This window comes from Morone saxatilis, unplaced genomic scaffold, assembly GCF_004916995.1.
Source record: "Morone saxatilis isolate NCDOM2014 unplaced genomic scaffold, NCSU_SB_2.0 Contig16, whole genome shotgun sequence".
NCBI lineage: Eukaryota > Metazoa > Chordata > Actinopteri > Moronidae > Morone > Morone saxatilis.
The window spans coordinates 20,869,614-20,890,974 of NW_023339718.1; the positions used below are offsets into that span (position 1 = coordinate 20,869,614).

At 40.2% G+C, this 21,361-nt stretch overlaps 2 protein-coding genes across 4 annotated transcripts in view; both read left to right on the forward strand.

Annotated features, from left to right (window-relative positions):
- The window catches only part of si:ch211-251j10.3 (uncharacterized protein LOC799483 homolog), a 38,361-nt gene extending 22,174 nt beyond the window's left edge, over window positions 1–16,187 (forward strand). For 2 of the 3 annotated variants that reach the window (XM_035658336.1, XM_035658334.1), the window contains exons 2-18: window positions 4,118–4,422; window positions 4,983–5,057; window positions 5,639–5,832; window positions 6,282–6,406; window positions 7,159–7,374; window positions 7,557–7,660; window positions 7,801–7,885; window positions 11,156–11,233; window positions 11,582–11,668; window positions 11,770–11,802; window positions 11,955–12,076; window positions 12,824–12,919; window positions 13,044–13,248; window positions 13,444–13,518; window positions 14,015–14,281; window positions 14,702–14,816; window positions 15,448–16,187. In XM_035658336.1, the coding sequence (XP_035514229.1) occupies window positions 4,118–4,422; window positions 4,983–5,057; window positions 5,639–5,832; window positions 6,282–6,406; window positions 7,159–7,374; window positions 7,557–7,660; window positions 7,801–7,885; window positions 11,156–11,233; window positions 11,582–11,668; window positions 11,770–11,802; window positions 11,955–12,076; window positions 12,824–12,919; window positions 13,044–13,248; window positions 13,444–13,518; window positions 14,015–14,281; window positions 14,702–14,816; window positions 15,448–15,623 (2,358 nt within the window). In that variant the 3' untranslated portion in view covers window positions 15,624–16,187. The remainder of the gene's footprint in view (window positions 1–4,117; window positions 4,423–4,982; window positions 5,058–5,638; window positions 5,833–6,281; window positions 6,407–7,158; window positions 7,375–7,556; window positions 7,661–7,800; window positions 7,886–11,155; window positions 11,234–11,581; window positions 11,669–11,769; window positions 11,803–11,954; window positions 12,077–12,823; window positions 12,920–13,043; window positions 13,249–13,443; window positions 13,519–14,014; window positions 14,282–14,701; window positions 14,817–15,447) is intronic. The other variant, XM_035658335.1, reaches the window with a different exon arrangement.
- Window positions 16,188–21,172: 4,985 nt separating this feature from the next.
- Window positions 21,173–21,361, forward strand: part of smarcb1a (SWI/SNF related, matrix associated, actin dependent regulator of chromatin, subfamily b, member 1a) — a 7,331-nt gene continuing 7,142 nt past the window's right edge. Inside the window, exon 1 of the mRNA XM_035658999.1 lies at window positions 21,173–21,310. Coding sequence (XP_035514892.1) covers window positions 21,227–21,310 — 84 coding nt within the window. The 5' untranslated portion in view covers window positions 21,173–21,226. The remainder of the gene's footprint in view (window positions 21,311–21,361) is intronic.

Here is a 21,361-nt window from a genome sequence, read left to right on the forward strand (position 1 = left end):
GTTATTCACTTCACCTGTCAGTGCTCACAATGTTATGGCTGATCGGAAAGGAAAACATGAGTACAAATGTGAGCACAAAAGAAGAAAAAAGACAGAGTCTCACAGTTACATCTCATCAGATGACAGGCCTCTAAAAAGGAGATCATGATGGGAGTGGGAGTAAAATGCTCTTAATGCAAATGAATTAATTAAGTTTCAGGAATGACGAGAGATCACAGAACTAGGAATTACATGACGGTGGAGTCACTGAATTCCAATAAAGCAGAATTCTTCTGTGAGCAATTAAAAATGCAAATACAACAACATTAAGCTGCGTTTTTTTGTTTTGTTTTTTTTTATAGTTTGGTCCGTTATGTATAAGTATTTATTTCCAAAGTATCCTATTTGTTGAACTAGGGTGCTGAGAAAGCTGCCTATCTTTAGTAGCCACTTCCAGTCTGTTTGTAACCATGATGGTGCCGCTCCGGTTGACTAAGCACTGAGTCAGGCTGAAGGAATGTGAGACAAAACCTATATTTAAAAAGGAAGACAGTGGGGTAGCTTCCTGTCCACATTTCAGTGGGAATTCCCTCTTATTTACACTTAGAGTTTCTTATCGACTGTCAGAAATTGTAGTCGCACTGGGACCCGGTTCAAGACGGTGTGACTTGTTTAGCTGGTGGAGTCTGACACTTGTGCTGTGTGCTAAAATACTGCAAACCTGATTGAATTGCAAAGATCTTTCCACATTTTTAGCACCCAAGGTATCTGAGCGAAGTGCCCAGAGAGGTTTTATCTTATTCACCCACAAGGAACACAGTTCATTCACAAGACATTTAATGCAAATGGAGAGGTGGTCCAAACAAACCTTTAGAAAGACTCTGAGAGAAGAGTCCCTCATCACCGGCTGCAAGTGTAAATTGCGTTCTTCAAATTTAAGACCAACCTAACAACTAAAGCTTAAGCCCTTTTTTATTTGAAGTGGTCTCTTGGCAAACTTTTAGTCTTGAAGTTTTGGTCTTTACATGTTTCCGCTTGTCTCGACTATCTGTATTTTAATGTTTTAGTTTTCAAAAGCCCCCGCTAATCTCAGCTATTATCTGTTCCATTCTTTCTATTGAAGTGTTTCAGCCCTTTTGAAGTGACACTGAACCCTTCTATTTAAAGTATTGATCGTTCTGTGTTTTGTTCGAGTAGAAGGCAGAGTTTGGTTATCATGGCAACGCTCGTCCTCGCTGTAACAGGGATGAATAGGAGCATTATGGTGGGAACTGACTCGGTGGATGGAACGAGGCGCTGCCCTTGAGTGCTGCATTTTTCAGAGCTTGAAGTGATAGCAGCGCGGCCTCTGTGGTTTGGCTGATAAGCACCTCTCCTGCTGTCAGGGCCCTCAGCTGCAGCTGTGCCTCGGCCATTATACTGTACAGGATTTACAACAGTCCAGGGGTTTGTCTCCTCTCTCACCATTCACCCTCCCTCTGTAACACACTCGGTTAAGGGTCTATGTTGGGGTTACTGAAGTTCAAGGTTCTGTGTAAGCTTGAGTCTTCATTGTTCTGATCATAGTGGGAAAGCTTTTAAGCTTTTCTAAGTTTTCTTGCTTTTCAAGTATGTAGAACAGCACCAGCCTTCTTCTGCTCATTATTATTATTAGATGATGATCTTATTCTCTTGTTGGAGGACTGACACTAATCTTTTAACATGCCCTGAGTGTGTGTTTTTCTGTTACTTGGTGTTATGTTGTTGATGTTGTTGTCATTTTGTTGACGTTGTCCAGCAAGTGTTCTTGCTGTGCTTACTGATAGATAATAAACCTTGTGACATTCTTTGTCTCAGTACTCCGTTTTAAATCCACATCTTTAATCATGTCCAGAACATGAAACTGAAATGTAAGAACAGATGAAGTGCTTGAAGGTACTGTATCACTCATTACACTGGTTTCCAGATTCACAGCCATCCTCATTTGAGCTTGTCTCCATGGTAACAACGACACAACAGAGGGACTTAGTGTTGACTGAGATGTAACCAAACAGATCTTGACCAAAAAAAGCAGGCTGTGAAGCAGGGAGTCACACTGAGCCTTGGAAATGGACTCTGATGACTAATGCTCCCAGGATGCACTACAAGGGGCCGTCCGTGACGGATGATTGTGGCATGCCAGATTACATACCATTCCTCCATCGAGGCCTCGGCTTTAATGATTCATGCCACTGTAGCTCTGCTATTTAGGTTAGATGTGTTCAACAGCCTCAGTGCTCAGACTGTCAAGGTTTATCTTTCAGCAGTGACTGCTGATGGAGGCTCATGCTGTTGTGTGATAAACTGTCACATTTAGTTGTGCTACTGAGTTGTACAAATGTTTGCACAAAACTGAAATGGGATTTTGTAATTCTTAAGTGATAGCAGGCGGCTTAAGTCCTTTAGAGTATTAACTATTAGGCTTATAGCTATTAGTATTAGGTTTTAAAGTATTAACTTAGCTCAGAAGTTCTCTATTTTGGAAATGTAAGAAATACACAGTTGGAATATTTTTGAATGATTAAACCTTAGCTTCAGTACTACTGTTTCCCCTCTCTAAATTCGAATGAAAAGATGACACATTCAGTTTTTAAAAATGTGGAAAAAGTGAAGTCTGTTTTATTTTATATAGTCAGCAATCACAAATTAGTCTCAGAATTATTAACATATTCAAACCTTTTGGTATATGTTCATACCTTCATTATAATACTACCGAAAATAGTACTGAAAACACTGTATGGTACCGACTCAGGCCTTTAAAATCAATATTGCACTATCGATGTCTTTGACCTCTTCCCAGTCGATACTGGCACTGGTTTCGGTCTGGTGTTCACAGACCACTAATGCTGCCTGTTTTCAGTGTTATTCAGGGTTTTGTGCAGATTTTAGAAATACAGAACTACTCTATTTCAAAATATAGACATTTTTCTGATACTCATTCCTACTCGAAGGATAATGAAATTAGGGCTGGAGCTAACAATGTTATTTTCACCTGTTATTTATTCTTTATTTCCCAGTCACTTTATAGACCTAAAAATGTTGTTTCACAAACAATAAAACACTGTTAATATCCATAAACAACCCTGCGTGCTTATACTGATGTGGCCGTTGTCTCATTTTTCATTGCAGTTGTCTTTTGTGTTAATGGTTTAATCTATGAAATGTCAGGAAGTCCAAGCTAAGGTTTTCACATGTCTAGTTAAAAATTCAAAAATATTCCGTTTACAATGAGTTACAATGATAGAAAACAGAGAAAAGCAGCACACTGTCACTTTGGAGAGGTTGCACTAATACAATGTGTGCAGCTAATCAGTTAACTAATTGTTGGAGCTCAGTCTTCTGATCAGGAAAGATCTGGTTTTACTCGTAAGATGTCAGAAGTTACTCAGCTTATTTGGCTAACCAGCTGGCATTAACGTGGAGTTTAGTTTTGTAATCCATTGATTAGTCTCTGTTGGGTAACATTCAGAAGTACTAATGTGGGTTAGATGTGTGGCTGTTGTTGACAGCCGTGATGATGAATGAAACTATCTGTCAACATCCCGGTGTTCTTTTGTGGCTTGTTGCGTTTTTGTTTTTCAAGTTCAGGAGAAAACAACAACAAAATGCTGTGACGGTGACATGCAACAGCCTACAGAGCTCTCATTCATGCAACAAGCGGCTTGTGTTAATTCCCTGTTGGGTATATACAGGCTGCAGTTGTATTGTAGTGCCAGTTATCCAGTAAGCTCTGTTTAGTAACAAGCTATTGTTTGTTTGTGCACGGCCACGCACATGATTCACAAAGTATGACTCACAGAGAGACGGACCAAAAAAGAAGAGAGCCGGGTCTCACAGATGGTCATAATTAAAGGGTTTCATCCCGAAATGAGATGTCAGACATTTTTAACCCGATGTTCCGCATGGTAACGATGGCATGTTTTCTCTGTCTTCTCCTTCTAATCTGCTCAAAGCAGATATTTGAAGAGCTTGTTCCAGCATGAAAGTCAACCATGACTCTTAGCACAAAATTTAAGCATATAACCGCTACTATAACTAAGTACTTGGTGTCAAATAAAAGTCTAAAACTGAGGTTGTTAGTTGAACTAAAATGTCTTATTTTCCTTCTCCTGTGTCGTAGAGCTCGACGCAGGAGATCGGCGAGGAGGCAGAGGAGGACGCCATCTTCACCATCACGCTGAGGAAGGTGCAGCTTCATCAGTCGGCCAGTAAGGGGCAACGATGGCTGGGCGTGGAGACGGACTCTGCCCTGAGCCTCTACGAGACCTGCAAGGTGCGGACCATCAAGGCCGGCACGCTGGAGAGGCTGGTGGAGTACATGGTGTCGGCGTTCAGGGGTAAAGACTCCACCTACGTCACCATCTTCCTCTGCACCTACCGCTCCTTCGCCACCACCAAGCAGGTGCTGGATCTCCTGCTCCACAGGTACGGTGATGGTAGATGACACACCTGTCTGTACACGAGCCGGGGGGAGAAATCTTAGGGGTCTCAAGATGATTAAAGGAGGAAGAAATCAAAAAAGCCCTCTGAAAATGAACAGAAAATTTGACATTTGTATTTTTATTGCATTTTTATGTCATTTCCTATAAATATAATCACACTTTAGAGCTGTCTGATATTGTTTGGATTTGAGGAGATATATTTCATTTCAAATGGCACAAATGTAAAAAAAATTCTTCAGTGTTCTGCTTTATTATTTAATTCCTTGCTGTATATAAGCTTTGGTTTCATTTATATGTTGTGTTAAATATGTTACATGGAAATATACTTTGGGAAAAAAAAAAAAATTGGGGTTACAGGGGCTAAAGTTAGAAAACAAACTTTTTCTGAATGCAAAAAAACAAGAAAATTACAATAGGTGTGTTTTTAGACACTGTGCACACAGGGTCCTCTTTATTTCAGGTTCATTGTATGACATGTTAAAATTAAGTGTTTTTTTTTTATTACCTTGGCTGAACAAGACTGAACTTGTGTTTCTTTTTTAGGTATGCCAAGCTCCAAAATGTCCCTGCAGCCACAGCACACAGAGTCTCCCAGGACGACTGCACAGAGCTGAGAAAGTGAGTCTGCTGCAACCTTCAGTGTCGAGCTGCCAACATTAATCACCGAGTACATTCACAGCACTGAGCCTCATCCCACTCCTCCCCGGGTTAAAGGGATATCAACAGTTTGAAGTTTTAGTGGGTTATTTTTCTTTGCTAGACACCTGTCAGACTGGGCGGGTGGGGGTTGATAAAACACAGTTCACGAACTGATGAAATGTAATAAATCACAAGAAAAACACTTAAGCTTTTACTGACCTTTGTAGCTTCAGTTTTACTAAAATGGATCATCAGCATTGCTGGCATCTCTTGTTGACCCCACAGGGCTTAGTCAGTTCAACTTTTCTTTATTCTCTTAAATAGTTTGTTAAAATGCCTCAGTGACACCCATGAATGACCAGATACCCTGTCATCCATGTTAGCATAACTAGGTAGGTGCTGTCACTACACTTTCTTTGATAAGGTTTGCTTTCCTCACTCAAAGAATTTATTTAGCATTTATATTTCGGCAGAAATCACCTTCAATTTGTACCTCAAATTTATACTTCATGGTTATTTTACAATTTATATCACAACATCTTTTCCTTTCTGTGTTGCAGCACTGTTTCATCCATCCTGGGCGCGTGGTTGGACCAGTACTCTGAGGACTTCTGGAGCCCTCCGAACTACGACTGTCTGCACCAGCTCCTGTCCTACCTTCACCGCCACTTCCCAGGCTCCGACCTGGAGCGCCGCGCCCGCAACCTGCTGGCCCACTTCCATCGTCGACAGCAGTGTGAGCCTGATCCTGATGGTATGAAGGCAGGACAGGAGAGGGACAACAGGACGGGGACCTCAGAATAGAGGGGTCCCAGTTGAAACTAGTCAAGATGTACCTAAGAGAAATGCTCATTTGTTTTCATGTTGAGAATTTGACTTCAAACTTTTTTTTTTTTTTTAGCAGTGCAAACAATTTGTCCTCATGTACAACAACACATAGACAGCCGCACAGCTGCAGACACAATGTCAGTTCACATGTTGTAATACTTGTTGTTGCAAAGAACAGTTTGGTTGTGCAAGTGATAAGGACTAGTTGACAGTCGCTATCAGCACACATGAGATTGAGCACTGAGTGAAAATCCTAGGGAGGGGGGGGGCGGGCGGGCCAAGGTCGAAGACACAATGGGAAGAGCAGGAACTGTGTTTAGGTTGAGCTCAGGTTGAGGCAGTGTTGTGAAAAAGTTTTTTTTTTTATCATTTCAGTGGAGCACATCGGCTGCCCTTTTGCTACGCAGGAAGAGAGTGGCTTTGAGGACGAGCTTCCTGCTTTTAGTTTCCTGTCGTTTGACCCCATCATGGTGGCAGAGCAGTTCACCCTCATGGACGCGGTGAGCATGTTTCCCTTTCCCATACCAACAGATGTAGTCTCTTTCAATCCCCACTCAGTTCCACAGGCACTCATCTCTAGACTTTCCCAGACAGTTTGGCCTTCATGTCAAAGTAGGTCCGGTGTTTAGTTTCTGCAACTACTGATTATTTTTATTATCAATTAATCTGCCAATTATAATTTTTAAATAATCATTTAGTCTATAAAATGTCAGAAAAAAAGACATTTCATCATTTCCTAAAGGTGATATTTTCAAATGTCCTTTTTTATTTCCGATCAACAGTCTATATATTTATATTTGGTTTACGATGCAGTTGCAGCAGGGACTGTTTTAAAAACTATCTTTTAGTTAATTTAAAGAAGCTTTGGTCTTCCATGATTATGATTTGATGATGATTTTTAGATGCCAAACAGCCTTTTAAACTATATTTTTAATGGGTTAGGGTTACCATTGATTTACTATTAAAGCTGGGGAATCCCATAATGCCCATAATGCATCTTTTTGTGAGGCCCTTTTGACTCCTTCCCTTCCAGACCCAGAAGAAATTATGTCTTGATTTAATAATTTCATCTGAAATCCTAATTACTAGTAAACTTCCTGTGTGAAATTACCCTTTAAACCACATAATCATAGTCTCACTTACTTAACACATGCAAATTTCCTGGTTTGGTGGTTAAGATAAAGTATTTAAATGCTGTATTCATGCTGTTCTATAAATGTTTGACATGTCTCTTGTTTCTCTCTCTGTCCAGGATCTGTTTAAGAAGGTGGTGCCCTACCACTGTCTGGGGGGGATCTGGTCTCAGCGAGATAAGAAGGGGAAGGAGCACCTGGCTCCCACAATCAGAGCCACTGTGGCCCAGTTTAACTCTGTCACCAACTGCGTCATCACTACCTGCCTGAGCAATCCGACGCTGAAGCCCAACCAGAGAGCCAGGCTACTGGAGAGGTGGATAGACGTGGCTCGGGTGAGCAACCACAATCTGGTTTACTTAGTTTATTTGTATTTAAAAACAGATGAGACAGATATTTTAGACATTTGAAGGTCTCCTGGTAGCTCATGAGACCGTAAGGAATATGGAATATTTGAAGTCCTGGCACAGTTTGTTGTGTGTGTTTCTGACTGGATAATTCTTCTTGTTGCGTTCAGGAGTGTCGGATACTGAAGAACTTCTCTTCGTTGCGAGCCATCCTCTCCGCCCTTCAATGTAATGCTATCCACCGCCTGAAGAGGACCTGGGAGGAAGTGTCACGGTAGGTTTCCAGTCTTGGCTGCTCCATACATATTGTTACATACTGTAAATGCATAGATTTCATATTGTTAATGGCAGAGGGGCCGTTGGGGGTCTTAATTTGTTTGTTTTTCCTGTGCTGACTTCTGCGTCTGTTCACAGGGAGAGTTTCCGCACCTTCCGCGAGCTATCCGAGATCTTCTCAGATGACAACAACTACTCCCTCAGCCGAGAGCTGCTGGTGAAGGTAAGTTCACAGCTTCTTAACAGCGCACACACTAATGGTCACCTCCCAAACGAGCAGCACACACGTACTCTCAATAGTGACTTTAAATTTTAACATGTTGTAGCCACTTTGTCCACTTCTCCTGGTTTTAGACTTTACCTTGAGTTCTGGGATCAGTTGAAGGTCTAATATTTGAGTGTCAGTATCGCCCAGTGCTAATTCCCATATGTTTTTATCTATTAACAGTTTGAATTTCCAGAAAATGTAGTGTACAGTGTCACAATATACTGTACATTGCTATTGTATAAAATTACACATACCGTGATAACGTCAATCAGAAAAAGCTTCAGAAAAAGAAATAACAGCATAGACATAGACAGAAAAAACAGTAAAAAGTGTTTCCCTCTGATCAGCCCTTAATGGGACAAATAAATCTATCAATTTGCGTCAATTATATAACGTCTGTGCATGGCGGCTGAGCAGATGGCAGCAGGATGCATGGCTTGGTGACCCATCCCATCTGTCTCATAGCAGCTGCAGAGGAACATCCACAGAAACATCCTGCGGGGCAGAACACCTTGAACCATGTTCTTGGATCACAGTATCTATATATTACTCATGATATCCTGGGTGGGCTCCCTGTAGCTGAAAGATAGGCGTCATCATTAGTCTGATTTATGGAGTTTAATGCAGAGAGGCGTTGACACCTTCTGAGTGTTTTGCAGCTCATACTGACGCACTCGGTACAAGGGCAGTGCGAGCTGACACACAGAAATGTGACTGAACAGGAAATGAGATGGCAAATGTACCTGCTTCATACAGTATACGGCTGTTGTCATGAGTTTCAAAATAAAACATCACAAAAGACCCACAGTGGCAATATTATACTTCCTACATCCTCCAATTTAGGGGAACTATAATTATAATTGGAGTTATAGTATTTGAAGTAGTAATTCCTCTTTAGTTATTATATCTAAAGACTGTGTTTCACGATAAATATCAATATTATGATATAGTACCATAATAGAGGATTTTATATATATATTGCCCACCTGAAATATCTGATGCTCAGCAAAGACTTACCAAAACCGACAATGTGTCAGTCAATCTCTCACTACTGTTCTGACTTCCTGTCTGTGGCTCTCAGCCCCACACCCATTGGAAGCTATTGAAAACGTGCATCTTTTAAAACAGGTCACCACTTTCGTTTCATTTTCAAAAAAGGTTTGGTGATTTCCTAAAGCAGTTTGTCACTGTAGATTTAACAAACAGGAAGAAAATGTGCACTTTCAGGGAACTATTTTCAGTGGTGGATTAATCCGTAAATGGGGCTCTGGTGAGCATTTGGGACAGCAGGACAGTGCATGTGTGATTGAGTCAAAATAACTACTATAGTGTAGTGTGTGTGTGTGTGTGTGTGTGTGTGTGTGTGTTTATTGTAATGAACAGTGTTGCTCATTGATGTCTTTTTAATAGTTTGTGGACAACAATGGCACAGAGGAATATATAATAATAATAATAATAATAATAATAATAATAATAATAATAGTAATAATAGATATATCAAGCTTTGGATACACACACAATGCTTGTTGTTAGTAGATATATTCATTGTTGGTTTTGTTTTTTTCAGTGGATTTGTTGGAAAGTACAGAATAGATACAGACATCCTAAAAAAAAAAATTCTAATGAGGTAAAAAATTGCTGCCTTCAAATGAAACTAACTGAGGTTTATTGTACATAGATAATACTTTAATCTGATAAATGGAAAAACTCAAACAATCAATGTGTCAGAATGAAGACAGGAGATGGTGAATTCATTCTCACCTATTTATAAACCTGAGTAGTTTGCTGATGTAACGGTGAGTGAACACCCTGGGCTTCCTCTGAGGGAAACCCAGCTGACGTCAAGGGGAGGAAACCTTTGGCAGAGGTAGATAACTGTGATCTAATGCCTGTGTAAGAGATCACCTCAGGGCGTTGCCTCTGTCTTGCTCTATCTGCTCAGTCCAGGCTACGTTCACTTTACTCCATCAGCTCAAGTTACACAGGCAGCACAAGGCCTCTGGGCCTTACATCACTCTGAGGAATCTGACTGAGAACACCAAGCGGTGGATTTTCTCCCACTTTTTGCCTCTGAAATTCAGCAACAAGGAAAGAACATGAATATATAGTCACATTCATGTTCATGCTTTGTAATTACAGAATTTGACATTTGAAAACTAAACTAACTACATATCTACTTTCATGCACTTTTAGGGTTGAATATATTTACAATTTACACTTCAGCAGGTTAAAAGTGTGCCAGAATTCAGAATGAAGCTTTTAGAAATATTTCGGGCTGAGTTCAACAAAACATCCATGAAAGGGAAGTTCCCACTTGGTAACCCCCGAGAGCTGAACGCTCTAACATCCAGGCCAGCTGCACGTTCGTCTTGTTAAAACAACATAAACAAAAGGACCACCAGACCAGACTGTGTTTATTTGGTTTATGGATCTATTGTTATATTTTCATAATTGATTTTACACATGAAGCTCAGTTTTATTACATTTATGGGAAATGCAGTGTAATTGTGGTTGAACTCTGCTAGGGACTAAACAACATTTTGACTATTCCTTTAAATGTGTCAGCACTTAAACTGCTGGAATGCCCCTTTAAGTATCCTCATGACGATTGCTGTTAAAAGTAATACTGTTTTCTGGCTGTTAATTATTCTGTCAGTATTTGCCATGTTTTATTATTTTGATTGATTGTTAGTTGCAGTTTGTCTAATGATATCATGATGTCAAATTAAGAACAGAATAAAGGGAGCGGGATTTCTTTTTCTGGAAAAGTTGCTATACTTAATTTAAAGATATTTTATATTAGGCATATTTATTTACAATATTAATATGATCTACCTGATAATGGTTGTGTGGTCTGAAACGTCTTCTAAATACAGTTTAAACCAGCTTTAAGTGAGACAGTGTGCAGTGTTTCCCTCTGACACACTCGTCACACACTGAGATGTGCAGAGATACTTTTCACAATTAAATTAGACATTGTTGAAAAGTCAAAACTGTTTTGCAACGGCACTACAGTTCTTAGAAAGAAAGATGAATGGTGTTGTCTGGTGGCTGACATCAATGGGAAAAAAAACAAAACCAGGCTGTTGCTTGTTTATTGATGTTCCTATTTAGATGTGTTGGGTTGCTTGCAGGTAATAAAGCCCTGTAGGAGAAATGTAGAAAACTGTTACACAGGATATTTGCATTGTATGTAACATAAACACACTGTTTGTTGTTTTGCAGGAGGGAACCTCCAAGTTTGCCACTTTGGAAATCAACCCCAAACGAGCTCAGAGGAGACACCAGCAGCAGAGAGACCTGGTGAGAACAAAAACTAAAAACTAACTTGACTGCTTCACTATGTTGTACTCACACACCGGCTGTGTGCAGCGCTGAGCAATGAGCAGTATCAAGTGTGTGCCAACAGCCCCATCTAGTGGCAAGTGAGGGTGCTGCAGTCCTCCCAGTCTGAGTAGAAAGAGGCGTACCTGCAAAACATGACTTCTGTCTGATGCTTTTCTGTACCACTCTAACTTCAATGATCCTACCCAGAAGACAATGTCTCTGTTTCTTAGTACCACTATATTAAAAATGTCTCTGAAGCGTTGTTTTCTCGCTCAGCTTCCATGTTTTCCTCCACTAATGTGCCCTCTGTCCCTCTGTGAACAGGGAGTGATGCAGGGGACAATTCCCTACCTGGGGACCTTTCTGACGGACCTGGTGATGATGGACACTGCCATGAAGGATTACACTGAGGTCAGAAACCTGAGTTTTTACTGTCATACATTTTATTTTTTACCTTATCTTTATTTTTTTTTTATCATAACTTTCTAATGTTTTTTTATCTCCTTTTTCAGGGTGGTCTGATCAACTTCGAAAAGAGAAGAAAGGTGAATGAAATGTTTTTATTTGGTTGTAATTGCCTGAATTAACTTCACAGAAAAACAAATAAAAAAACATCTCTACAGGTGTGATCAAAACAGATAAAAAACAAATCAGGCAACTCAAAATCCTTTTCTTTTGCTCTGTTCTCTGCTTTCAGGAGTTTGAGGTGATTGCTCAGATCAAACTGCTCCAGTTGGCCTCCAACAACTACAGTTTCACTCAGGACAGCCACTTCAGAGAGTGGTTCGCAGGCGTGGAGAAACTCAGCGAGGCAGAGAGGTTAGTCCTTCTGTCTCAACAATGTGTGTCCCCTCAGGCGAGCACCAAATCAAATGAGGACCAGATACAATCTTACTGTGTGTGCTGTTGAAGGATCCCAATTGTTTGCAGTCTCATCCATTCACTGCTAGTTGTTTTCAACAGTTGACCTCACTTTAAAGTTCACTCTCTTCATTGTGTCTGAATCGACCATCTTTTCCAGATCTAGTGTTTTTTGATTTGCAGCACAAATTAGCAAGTGTTTTTAATGTATTTCTGTTTTGATACAAGAACACATCCACTGAGTATGTTTTCCTCAGTTATTCCATATGTGCTCCTCTTTGACTGTATAAACTAAAACATATGTTTTTGCTAGTGTAAATGGTGATTCCAGTATGTGTAGGGTGTCCTTGTAGGTTTCAATAATCTTGATGCTGTTCCCAGCTTTTGGGAAGTAGATTTTTACTTTTTACAGAAGCCTGCTGAAGAAAGAAAAAAGTGACTCTGGTTTTGCATTTGCCCACATAAAATTCCAAATAATGAAGAGCAGATTCAGTTTGCCTCCGTCCAGAGAAAGCTGCATCACTAGTTAATCACAGAATGAAGTAACTGTCCAGCATTCAGGATTGTCCTCTGTTTACTGACATATCGGTGAAGAATATCTGGAAACAGAATTGGCAGGATGGCTGTGAATAACTAGGTCGTCCTGTTTCCTTGAGACGAGTTCAAATGTAACATTGTGATCATCCCGACTTCCTGTCCCTGCAGCTACAATCTGTCCTGTGAGATCGAGCCACTGTCAGAGTCAGCCAGCAACACGCTCCGAGCTAAGAAGAACGGAGGAATCATGAAACGCTGGAGCGAGTAAGTGACCATGTTGATCAAAACTGAGGAGCAGAAAGTGCTGTTAAGAGAGAGACTCGGGGTTGTTCTTTCTTTAGTATAATGACTGTTTAAAACTCTTCCTCTGTACTTCTTGTCTGTCCAGCCGGCAGTTGACGGAGGCTGGCTGCAGCAGCGCCCCAGGCTCTCATTCCAAGTCCTTCGACCACTCGCACTACAGACCGTACCAAGGAGGCGGGGGGGACAGCGGTGACGCCCTCAGCGTCACCTCTGTCAGCTCCAGTGGTTCAGACCTGGAGGACGTAAACGCCAGCTTCCTGTCCGATTCTCCGGAGGGACATGAGAGAAAGGTAAGGAAGACAGACGGGATAGTAAAACAGTACAGGGATATTTCATATTAGATATCAGAAAGCTTGGTTGCTCTATTTTTGGCTTAAATGGCTGGTGACATCACCTCCTAGCAGCCAATTATATGCGAGAGTTGCATGTTCACCTGTGTGGCTGTTTGGTTATGGGTGCTGTTTTCTTCACTCTCTCTCTGTTAGACGTCGACTCCTTCAGTGAAACTTACCGTCTCTGCTTTGGGGAGAGAAGCTCCAACAGCAGATACAACGTCAACGGTAACAAGTTTGACTTTTATTTTTGCATGTTAACGTAAGTGAAATGTCTGTCAGTCACTTAAACAATCAGTTACCCTACAGAAAATTAATGGACATGATTTTGATGAAAAATGATAAAAAATACTCAAATATGATGATTTCTATCTGTTTTATAACATTGTAAATGTCTTTGAGTTTGTCACGTCACTTTGGGGATTTATTACATTTTACAGCCTAAATGATTGATCTCTTTAAGAAGTACCCCAGCAGTTCAGTCTTTTACTTCCATAAAACTTAAAATAATAAATAACTTAAATTAACCAGTAGAGTGTTAGTCCCTCTTAGGGTCAAGCTTGAGAAACACTGATCTTACATTTCCCATAATGCAGTCACATCTCTTCATTAGACCTTATAAATAAATGGTAAAAGGCCCACATCACCTAATATAAATTTCAGCCTCCTGTCTTGTAGTGTTTTATCCTCACCACCCCCTCTGCTCTCCTGTAATTCTGTTCAGTTCTGGGAGTGTACGTCTCTGTCGTCTCTGGACACCTCCGGCACGGGCTCCAGCTCTGGCTCGGCGTCCGGCTCCAGCAGCGCCTCCTCCTCCTCCGTCTCCTGCTCCACCCCGCTGTCTGCCTCCCGCTCACACAAACGCTCGGTGTCGGCGGTGTCGAACTACTCGACTCTGTCGCTGCCGCTGTACAACCAGCAGGTCGACGACTGCTGCATCATCAGGGTCAGCCTGGACGTGGAGAACGGAAACATGTACAAGAGCATCCTGGTGAGTTCATTTCCCTTTTTTGAAGCAATGAGCATAAAACGTCACAAAGTCCTTGTTGTCAGCTACATTAGTGCTCATTAACAAATAGTAGGATAATAAGTGCTTAGTAAAAACAAGGTTTCATATCCAAATATAATAACATTCACAGTTTTTACATAATAGGTTGTAAAATTGTATGAAGAATTTATAAAACTACTATATTAGTAGATAATTAGAATGAAAACACCCAAAATACACTGTAACAAACCAAACAGCTTCTCATTTGCTAAAGTCCTAGTTTCAAAAGCTTTAAACCTGTATGTGTGGTCTGCTGCAACACGACTTAAAATGACATGCCTCTCTCTTCGTAGTTGAGTTTTTCACAATATAAAACAGCAGCAAAGGAATATATGAGAAATGATTATTTGTCCCTTGATTCAGGTGACGAGTCAAGACAAGACTCCAGCCGTCATCAGGAAGGCCATGATCAAACACAACTTGGAGCGGGAGAAGACGGAGGACTATGAGCTGATGCAGAAAATCTCTGAGGACAAAGGTAAAAACTAAAAACACTCAACAGTGGCTGAATCTTATCTGTAATTACATACTTTGTGTTTTTCACTCTCCTTTTTTTCATTGTCCTAAAAACTGTCCTAAAAAATAGTTTTACAAAGAACAGGTTTTCTAGGGTGTTTTTTGGGAGGGATGAATCTTTTCATCATTTCATTTCACCAGATATTTTCATCTAATAAATTTAACCTCATAAAGAATTTCTATTGGAACAACCACCGCCAAAAATGAAAATAAATAAAGATTGCAGTGTAACTGCTCCCTCCTCGACAAAGAAAAGAAAAGTGCTTTTCTGTTATTTTGTAAAAATGTTTTCAGTTTTTTGGTGGATAACAGTGATACAATGTCTACTGGGCGCTGGGAGATTTGTTTTTATCTTGTGTGCACAAATCAATATCTTGTAATCTTTTTAATACCTTGTTCTGAGGATTAAACAAAATACCCTTTTGGGATTGTCTGAATCAGAACAGATATCCAGTATTTGTTTGAGGAAGAATAAATCCTTATGTTCATAATTTCTGATTCATTTTCATTTCATTTCTCCTCAACACAAAACATTTGTACCAGATTTGTTTTGACTGACTACATGTTTCTTTGTCTCTCATCTGGTTCTGTAGAGCTTCGGATCCCGGACAACGCCAACGTTTTCTATGCCATGAACTCCACTGCCAACTACGACTTTGTCCTGAAGAAGCGCGGCTTGGCCCGGCCGGTGCGGGCCAAGAACGTGGCCAGTTCGACGCTGCCTCGCATGAAACAGAAGGGACTGAAAATCGCTAAAGGGATTTTCTAAGGAGAAACGTGCCACTTCCTGCCTCCCCTCCACCCCCTTAACCCTCTCTGGTCTCCACTTCTCAGAAGAAACATTTCTGTTCAGGTCTCTCTTTGAGGCAAACTAACCTGAAGTATCTGAGTTTTGGTTTGGACAAAGACTGAGATGCCAGAGGAGATGATATAAATGACCAAGTAACCTTTCTGTGGATTAACAGAAAGCAGAGGAGCACCTTAGCACTTAGTAAAAGCTGTGTCATCAGGACCCTCCGAGGACGTTAAAAGGCTGAGTTTGTCGCAGGAAATTCTTAGAGGTTGTTTCCGTAAGTGACAACCGAAGGACCCGTTCGTGGGGAAAAACAAACAGCTGCGTTGGTGTCAGGCGGCGAAATTTACTTCACATGACTGGTTGTGTCGGCTTGTGGGAAATCAGATCCATCTTGTTTCCCGGTTCATTACTTTTTGTTTACAATTGTTTACATCCTAACATCACTCGGTCAGCTCTTAAACATTTTTGTTCAAGCCTCTGGTTCACGAGAGGATATTCGCACCTTCGATAAAACTATTTTTTAAAACCCCAGATTCCCCCCCCCCCCCGGATTGCGGTCCCCCCCCGCATCCCTGTATTTTACTCTTCGGACTTCATGCACGCCCCCTCCTGGCATGGAGTGTACATAAACGAACAATACGACGCCACAGCGAGTAAACACAGACATGTGTAACAGCTGGGTGTTCGAATGTGTTTCTATTTTTTCAGGGAACTTTTGTTGTGACTGTACCGCCGCCTTTACCGTCTCGCCCCGGGGTTCCTGATGTCGTCAGTGTTTCTGGGACTGCAGCACTGAACGTTTCGCTCTCCGCTCTCGGACGCTGGGACTCATTTCAGCATTTTAACACCAGCAACGCTGACGTGAAGGGACCTGAACTCTTTTAGCTTCTGAATGCTGCCATGTTACAAAAAAAAAGCAAAAAGGTCAAGCAGTCTGAAACGGAGACATGTTGTCAAAATCCAGTGGGCACAGCCATTCATTCTTTTTTCTTTTTTAAATTAATGAATTGTAACCACTACACCGTGAAGGATGTGGCAGTCCTTTGACCGCACTTGATTCTGACAGAAGAAGACTGAGAGAAGAACAAGAGAGCTGAAAACAAAAAAAAACTGAGTGTATATATCAATTAATACCAACAGTGCAGTATATTCTTTTGAAACGGACCATGAGATTTTGTTAATAGACTCGTCACGATATCAACGCTTTTTTCATTTTGCTTTGTACATTGTTTTGCATCTCTCTAATCTGATATGGTGCTGCTAATTATCCTTCTGAAGAGGTCTTACGAGCTGCACTTTCTCTTCTTCCTGACCACCACTCCCCTTGTTGGAAGACAGAAACAGAAACATCTCTTCTTACCTGCTGAGTGAGGCATTTTAATGTCATGTTTGCTGTTTTCAGAAAATTGTATTTAATATAAACATACAAACAAAAAGTTAAGAATGATAAAAAAAGGAGGGAAATTATTTTAATGTCAGCAGCTCTTTAGTGAAGGCTGGCTTACTGCACCAATTTAATGTTATGTATTCAAATGTGTTATTTTATATTAGGACAATATCCTTTGGGGTGGGATGTACCATCTTGTGTTCCCAAAATACTGCAGGAGAAAAAACTCTGGGATACAAAAGGTATTTATGAAAGAATAAATAATAATAATAAACTACATAAAATAATCAATAAACACCAGATATTGCATCAGATTCCCAGGTTTCTTTCTGGCAAAAGAACTATTTTCCAAGTTTCCGTTAACAGCAAACTGATATTTTGCTTTAACCCTGGACCATACCATTTCATGGGAAGAGTGTGGTTTCTTCCAACATGGTGGATCATCCTTCATATCTTATTATTAACCACTTTCCAAATGTGCCATGACAGGCTTGTGTGTTGCAGACGCACCCGACGAGTCCTGCTGATTTATCCTGCAGGACGTTTTCTTGCGGTGTCGGCTGTGGTTTTACGTGCCGGTGATGACAGCAGAGTCTTTCCTTGCTGGGCTCTCTTACAGAAAGTGTGGAATGGATGGGTTTTAATTATTTCCAGACCTGGAAAACTAGTCAAAATACAGAAAAGCTCCTTAAATCATGCTGTAAAATGTGGAGTCTGGAATAGTTTTGAATGCGGCTGTGCGTAGGAGCCCAGATGGACTATGGTGATCCTTATAAACTGCACATGAGGGAACGTCTCTGTGCTGTCCATAATCAGTTTCTTTAGAGGAAAAATCCAACCTAAAACACCTTATCACTTAAAAAAGCAGTCGTTTTTGGGGATCCATATTTCTTTTATTCCCATGGATAAAAAGTGATGTCACATTGTTGAAATATTTTTAAAGGGCTTCTTTTTGCAGCTTCTCTCCGTTTGCACTCCATTCTAATTTACATTTGCAGTTCACTAGAATGACTACAGTGGTATTTTTTTTTGTCTTTTTGCTCTAAAGAGACACGATATGTCTGACAAATGTCACACTAACTCGGGTAACATTGGCTGGGGTTGCTGGAATAAGTATTTCCAGCTCCATTAAGAAGCAGGACAGAGCTGCTAACATTAGCCTAAACTCTGATAGCATCCAGGACCTTTATTTGACCTAACCCACAAACTAATGTTTATTAATGATGTGCTCCTTGGCCCTGAAAGTAACACTCAGTTACCACTGTAGGTTTTAAGCTAGCCAGGCGGACATGCTAACGTTAGCAGCTTATTGCATTTCCTACACTATTGCTTTTGTGTTTTTGGTTTTAGAAAGGCAAAAAAAAAAAACTCTCCGAGTCCTGTTTCATAGCCTTCTGGGAAAATGTAGTAAATTGTTGATTAAGGGAAAGAAAAACACTTTATGAAATTTAAGGTTGGATTTTTCCTGAGTTGCTCATATCACCGTAACAAAACACTAGATTCGCTTGGATTGCACTGCGACCATGTATTGCCTTTTTTGTTATTTTCACCTGCATGAAGTTCATAATTCTCTAAACGATCAAATGAATGAATCGCTCAAAAAAAAAGAAAAAAACCCCGCGGAGGCAATATGATGACGAGCGGCAGGAGGCACGTCGTCTGGCTGTCGTGGATGTTGTTCGTGCCACTGTGGCGTGAAATCCTTCGCTGTTGAACACTGTGACCTTTGACCCTTTCACTCTGCCCTCTCTGCCTGTTGATCGGCGCGTCATGTTGAGCACTGTGAACTTTTAAAAAAAAGCGTCTCGTTCCCCGTTAATGGTGTCATAGTGAACATCCGTAACGCCACAGGCTTGACCCTACATGTGCCAAAAATACAAGGAAAGAGAAAAAGGTTGTTTGTAACAGATGAGTCCTCTGCCTTTCACAGTGAAAAAAATCAAGTTTGTATGTTTACTGTTGTTGCATTTTTCTGGAAAACAAAAAAAAAGGGTGAGAACACTATGATGTCTGGACCCATTTCCCTGTGGAGAATTAGACTGTCGTCCAAGAAACTTGAAGCAAAGATGTTTGTCAGGAGCTGCAGATGAAGCTGTTGTAGAAATCCCGCTTTCATGAGTTTATCCTCCTATTCATGTTTTAATGTCTTTTAAGATCAAACAGCTGCCAAATTTGCAAATGTTCAAAACTGGACTGTCTTTTGCCATCAAAACCAGACGTTTTTTTAACCATAAATCAGGTTTTTATTCCAACCAAACTATATCTGATGTGCTTTCACTGAAGAATGAAGCAGCCAACTTCTGGTTGAGTTATATGAAAAAAACAAAGACTCACTCACTTTATTAACTGTTTTTGGACAAAAGTGTCATTAATTAAGTGAGTAGAAGTGGTCAGTGGTTTCGTAAGTTTTGGATACTGCATGTGTGTGTAAGATATGTTTGCTTAATTTTGATTTCAGGGATGAAAACCACTTGAAAACCAAACAGAGCAGTGTTACAAACAAATATCAATGCAGTGCAGGGCCTTTTTTTCTTCTGTTAAAAGTATTGAGACATTTGCTTTCAGTGGTATGTTAGAGTTCCTCCATTCTTTCAGAGCAACTACCTACAGTTTGCAACAGGACCTTCAGTGCACCGTAATGTTTGTAAAAAGGTGTTTTGATACCTCCTACTTGATGTCACAAATCCTTGAATGTCTGTCAATACGTCTCCTACTGAAGACGTACTGTAAATCTTTTAAAAACAAATAGATCTTTTTTTAAAAATAGGCTCAGTATTTTCCGAAAATAGCTAGTCAAACATACTTTGAACGCAAAGTACGTTCCCTTTCTGTAGTGTTTTGGTTGGAACAAAAACTTTAATATTATCGGGCCTGTAATTGAAAAACAATGTCTGTCCCCTGTTCCAGTGATTCCTAGTTTTCCCAGTTTTCCCAGTTGAACACAGCAAAGGGAGCGTTTCTGCAGCAGCTCCGTCTCTACTTTAAGTGTGCTTTTGTTCTCTGAGAACATAAACTGTGCAGAGTGGAACTTTAAATGAATTTCCTGGCCCGGCGAGCGTTTTATGTGCCGATGAGGTTGGTGTTGGACTGGTCTGTGTGTCGTCGTAGCCGTGTTGACAATGACGTACCTTTTGTGATTTGACCTGATTCTGTGCGAGTTTGAACAAAAATGCTGCGTTTAAAAAGAAAAAAAAACTAAAAACTGGAAACCAGCTGGCGTGGTGTGTGTTTTTATTTTAGTTTTTGTTTCGTTTTTTTCCCCCTGAACTGTGCTCGGGTGCCATTTTCCATTTTAACTTTTTCTAACTGCAGTCTCTTCTTTATTTTACTTTTCCTACTTTTCCCAAGAACACAGAACACATGTAGAATATAAAACTGTCCTTGGTTATGTCTTTGTTTATTTATTGATTTGTATATAGAGATTTTGTTTTGCATTGTACATTCTCTCCTTTCTTGGTTATAGATTAATATATTCATGTATATATGAATAAACATTAAGTTTATAAAAGTAATAAGACTCTTTTCTCTTTATTATTGCTTTCTTTGTGTAAAGATTAAGGAACTGAGTTGGGAATCTACTTCTGGAGAGTCTCTGCATGTCACAATAACTGAAGTAAATTGCACAATAGCTTATTACTGGCTTTCAGTTTTAGGCTGAAAATAACGACTTGACTTGAGCTCAAATAAAAAAAATCTAATTCTGTAATTATTATGGATGTTATACTTGTAAAAGGGATTGTAAAATAAAATAAAAGGAAAGTTCCCTGGCAGCAGGCACCTTTGTTGCATCTTATCCATCTCACACTCTCCTCTGCTATTAAACGAAGTCATAAAATGCCTCCAAAATACTTATAAATACAAGGAAAATTTAAAAAATGAATGATTGGAAGTGCAAAAAGGATTGTATATTACAGAACTAATTACACATTCAGCTCATATTAAGTTAGATATATTAAGAAGATTGTATAACTTCTATGTTAGTTAGGCCAGCTGAATGGAGCCATTACAGTTTCATTTAGAGGATCTGATGTGTTGATTGGTTTATTACTTATTATTGATTAATGCGATCACACATCTATGACAGCGAATGACGAATTCATATGTTAGTGGAACGTCATCTATCAGCGACAGGACGGTCTTGTCTCCGGCGCCTGCGCAGTCGGACACATCTTTGTTATTTCATTTCAGAATGGCGCTTAGTAAGACGTTTGGACAGAAACCGGTCAAATTCCAGCTCGAGGAAGATGGAGACTTTTATATGATCGGGTCTGAGGTCAGTGCTTCACCTCTTCAACACACCTTCACTTCACTTCACTTCACTTCA